The following is a 4317-nucleotide window of genomic DNA, read 5'->3' on the forward strand; positions in this document are numbered from 1 at the left end:
ATGAAGAAAAATGTCAATAGAGTTATTACTGAGGTTTTAATTCAGTGATAACAGACAAATCCCAAAGATGCAGTTTGACAAGAACTACATCAGTTGCAACAACAATTTCCAGATTTTAATTGGAATGTCATAGATCTTGTGGAAAAGTCCTTTCAATAAGGGATAATTGTAATAACAATTGTAATTAACAAATTTTAAAATAGAATTTAATAATTTTGTTGTTTAGTAATTCTGGTTTTGTGTTCATACCAGAATTATATATAAGTTTTGTTGTATGTTTTTTAGGGAATAATGATAAGTTCCCTAATTTTCTATACCGTGAAGACAAACACTAAAAGTGAAAGACGATTGTGTTATGAATTTCAATTATAACAGAAGAAATGTTGAAAATGACATAATTAATAAAAAACTATAAACACATATATGTATAAGTATAAACAGACATATAATTATTATCAATATATATAATTAAAAAAATATAATGATTCAATAAGAATATTTAACAAAGTATTTAACAAAGAAATCGGTATTAAATCATAATATAAAAAATTTATATTTTAAACACACTTTACTAAAATGATATTCTGAAGATTTCTCAAAAATAGTTAATTATTTAAATAGACAATTAACATAATAAAAGTACAATAATGGAAGGACCTAAAACTAATTCCTTAATTGAATTATAATTTTGAAGAGTATTGTTATAACTAAAATGGAATTATAAAAGAGATAGGCCCAAAATCCAATAATCCAAATCTTTTGGACCATTTTTGTGTGTGATCTTCTTCACCTAAAGCAGGTTAAACACAACCCGCTATTGGATCTTATTGGATCCACCATTATTTTTATAATGAATTGGAGTTAGAAAGAAAAAAAGAAGAAGCTCATATTAATTTCCATAAGACGGGGAACAAAACACTGTTAGCGTTGTCAGAAAATATAGAGTCCAAATCGCATGAAAAAAGCTTGAAACATGTCCTGCGTGAAGAAACTTTCAGCATTAAACATATTTTCTTTTCTTTTCTTCTTAATCAACAAAAAAAAATGCATATTTCGTTTTATTCTAAATTAAATTATTTACACAAGCCCTCACTCAATTTTAAATTCATGCATAAAACATAAATAATGAAATACATATTGAATTATAGAAAGATATAAAATCTATTTTAATTTCATAAACAAAACCGACAAAATAAAATAGAATTCATGTAATTAAAAACTGTTAAACCTCGATGAACGACCTAACCCATCTCATAATCATTATCTATAATAAAATATATCTATTTAAATTTCATAACGTTTATAACCAACTTTCATTACTAAAATTCGGTAACATTTTGATTATTGTTTAATATCAATTATAATATTTGAAATATCTCTCTTACAAGACCATCATTGAATAGTAACTATTGTAGAGAAAAAAAAAATAGTTACTATGTTAACTAAATTATATATTATTTTAGAGACTACCAAAATTATTAGCATTTAAAGTAGTTTTTATTATTAATAAATAGTTTTTAAATTGATATCTAACAAGGTATTGATAATATTGAGGTTAATTAGAAATTTTCTTTATGAATTCCTGATGAAAACAAAATAGTACATCATGTCTTCTGCTTTAACTCTCGATGAATTTTATAAAAAATCAGTATGTTCTCCACTTACCTTGTTAAGTAAGTTGAGAGAACATGAATTGAAACTTGGAAGATTAAAGGAATAATAATAATAATGTAGTTCTCAAAGTTAAGATAAGGAAAAACTAAGAAAAACATAGAAAATAAAGAGATAAACAATTAAGATAGTGACAATTTGGATTGACTTGGTGAAGAAGTTCTCAAATTTTTTCAATTATATGAAGAAAAATAAGAATAAGTCTATAATGCCAAAGAAAAACTACAAGAAGCAAGATCAATGACCAATCTACTCATGTTATGAATGTGGTAAGCAAGATCATATTAAATTTGATTTATTAAAATTAAAACAAAAATTTGAAAATGTCAACTAAATCTAAAAGGTTTGTTCTCACATATAATCGATTATCTTGGTTCAAAATATTTTTTGGGTTATACAAAGAACATAATAATTGATTATATTTGTCAATAACCATAAAACTCTTTTAAAAAGAAAAGTCATTCTTATTTATTGATATCATTCCATATTTTTGAAAAAAAAAGAGCTTTGTTATTTTTCGAGAAGAGTGTTACACATTACATCTTGTTTGAAAAAGAATTGTTCAAGATTCATCAAAAGAGATGATATTATTCTATAGGTTTTTCAATTGTAAATTTGTCATATTTCAAGTGATATATTTTTTCTTCTATTTTTGTAATTTGTATGTCTTTTTTTATTAACTTGTTCACATTATCTTGATTTTTTTTCGATAATCATTGATTGTTGCACTTAATTAACCTCATCAACAAAAATTTTAAGAACATATTTTTAAAATATCTAAAAGTTACTTTTTAAACTAATCCACCACTTCTTAATTGTATTTTTAGTCCTTCATATTAAGAAATAAACTTTAAGTTTAATTCAACCTTATAAAACCAGTTTATAATAAGGTGAGTGAGGTTTACACTCACCTATATACTATAAAATGTTTTTATATGTGGGATCTCCAATACGCCCCCCTCACGTCGAGACTCTCAAACTCGTGAGTTGACCTATATATTATAGGTGACCGATAAACGCAACAAACTTTTGCTAGGATAGACTCTAGAAGACTTTGATACTATATTAAGAAATATACTTTTAAACATAACTCAATATTATAAAATCAGCTTATAAGATGAAGTTTGCATCTTATGTAATAATCGATGTGGGATCTCCAACCATTTCTTTCTTTCAAGTTGTTAGATGAGACTCCGATTTTTTCTTTCTATTTTGCAATAATATAGGTTTTCCTCCAAATAAACACCTTCTAATTTCTTATCTTACCTTTCTTTCTCCTTTCACAATTGTAAAAAAACTACTAATTTTTTCTATCTAGAACATACTTTATTTTTTAGAAAAGTAAAAAAGAAAAGGGTTTATAGTAACAATAGCCATTATAAAAGAGAATTCATACTTCAAAACTTAATATTAAAGCCTTAGTTTTGGAATAGCTTTGATTTTGCAAACTTAATTGTATAAAAGCTTAGTTTTACACAAATATAACTGTGAAAATATAACTTTGAAAGTAAGAACAAATTTGAATTTGCTCTCCATTGAAGGGACCAATATGAATATTCCAATGTAGCCTTAACACAACACAGAACAGTTCATCAAATTTCAAAAATTAGAAAGTCATTCAAACAACAGTAAAAGTCAAATTACAGTTACAACTTAGTGGTACAACTGCATTCTCAGTAGATGAGTTTGCAAGGTGGGAACAAACACAAGAGTGACAAAATCAGAAATAAACAAACAGACAAACAGACAAACACATGGATGAAAGCAGTGCATGAATTGAGAATGACGAGCTTAACTGCGTCTAGCTGCATTGGAAGTCAGAGGGTGGCGACTTCTCGCAGGCGTTAAGGATCAAGCTTAGTGAAATGGGGATGTTAATGTTAATGCCAAGTATGTTAGCTTTGATGGCAGTGCAGAGGCAAACTGCAACTTCAAGATCAAGAAGCCCTTCAAGCACTGAGCAACATGGGTGGTCCAGTGGTGATCCCACCACCGCACCAATTGGTCCATTAAGCACGTTAGTGCACACACCCAGCTTAAGTGCGTCCCTTGGACAGCTCTTCGGTGCAGGAGTAGGGTTAGGGTAAGGGAGTGGGTTAGGCTTTGGCTGTGTACAAGTGTAGCAGCCACTTGCAATGGCAAAGAAAAGCAAGTTAATGGTAAAAAAAAGAACAAGAGTTGAAGATCTAGAAGGCTTCATCTTGCAGTGCTATTGCTCAATTACAACTGTAATAAGTTTGTGTGAAGAGGGAGTAGTTTGCGATGGTGTTACATATAGGGGTTAAAAGGTTGGTGTACTTTAAGCCCGAGATTCAAGAATATTTGTCCTTAGTTTTAATGTTTTGAGAGCACCAGACATGTGAACGACTGAGTTGTCTTTAGTAGGTGACAGTACAAGTGAATCGACATGAAATGTGATAGGCTTTTCAATTCCCAATAGGAAAATTTCGTTGTTAGTTTGTTTGAAACCATGGTGGTTTTCCACTTTTGCTTTATAGAAAGATATCTACCACTTGGCATGTGATCAGTGAAGCACTCCCGTGAACTTGATCGATGAAAATGGCCTGTGATTGATTCCCACTGGTGGGGCTTGCTTTGGAATATTTGTTTATTTTTTATGTATAGTAGTACTATTTATATGGGCAA

The 4317-nt window shown here is 28.8% G+C and overlaps 1 protein-coding gene across 1 annotated transcript; it reads right to left on the reverse strand.

Annotated features, from left to right (window-relative positions):
* Positions 1–3259: 3259 nt before the first annotated feature.
* Positions 3260–3941, reverse strand: LOC137808053 (14 kDa proline-rich protein DC2.15-like). The gene has a single exon (XM_068608960.1). It carries the CDS (start codon positions 3869–3871, stop codon positions 3473–3475), a length of 399 nt encoding a protein of 132 aa, XP_068465061.1. The 5' UTR covers positions 3872–3941; the 3' UTR covers positions 3260–3472.
* Positions 3942–4317: the final 376 nt, after the last annotated feature.

This window comes from Phaseolus vulgaris, chromosome 3 (genome assembly GCF_000499845.2).
Source record: "Phaseolus vulgaris cultivar G19833 chromosome 3, P. vulgaris v2.0, whole genome shotgun sequence".
Taxonomy (NCBI): Eukaryota; Viridiplantae; Streptophyta; class Magnoliopsida; order Fabales; family Fabaceae; genus Phaseolus; species Phaseolus vulgaris.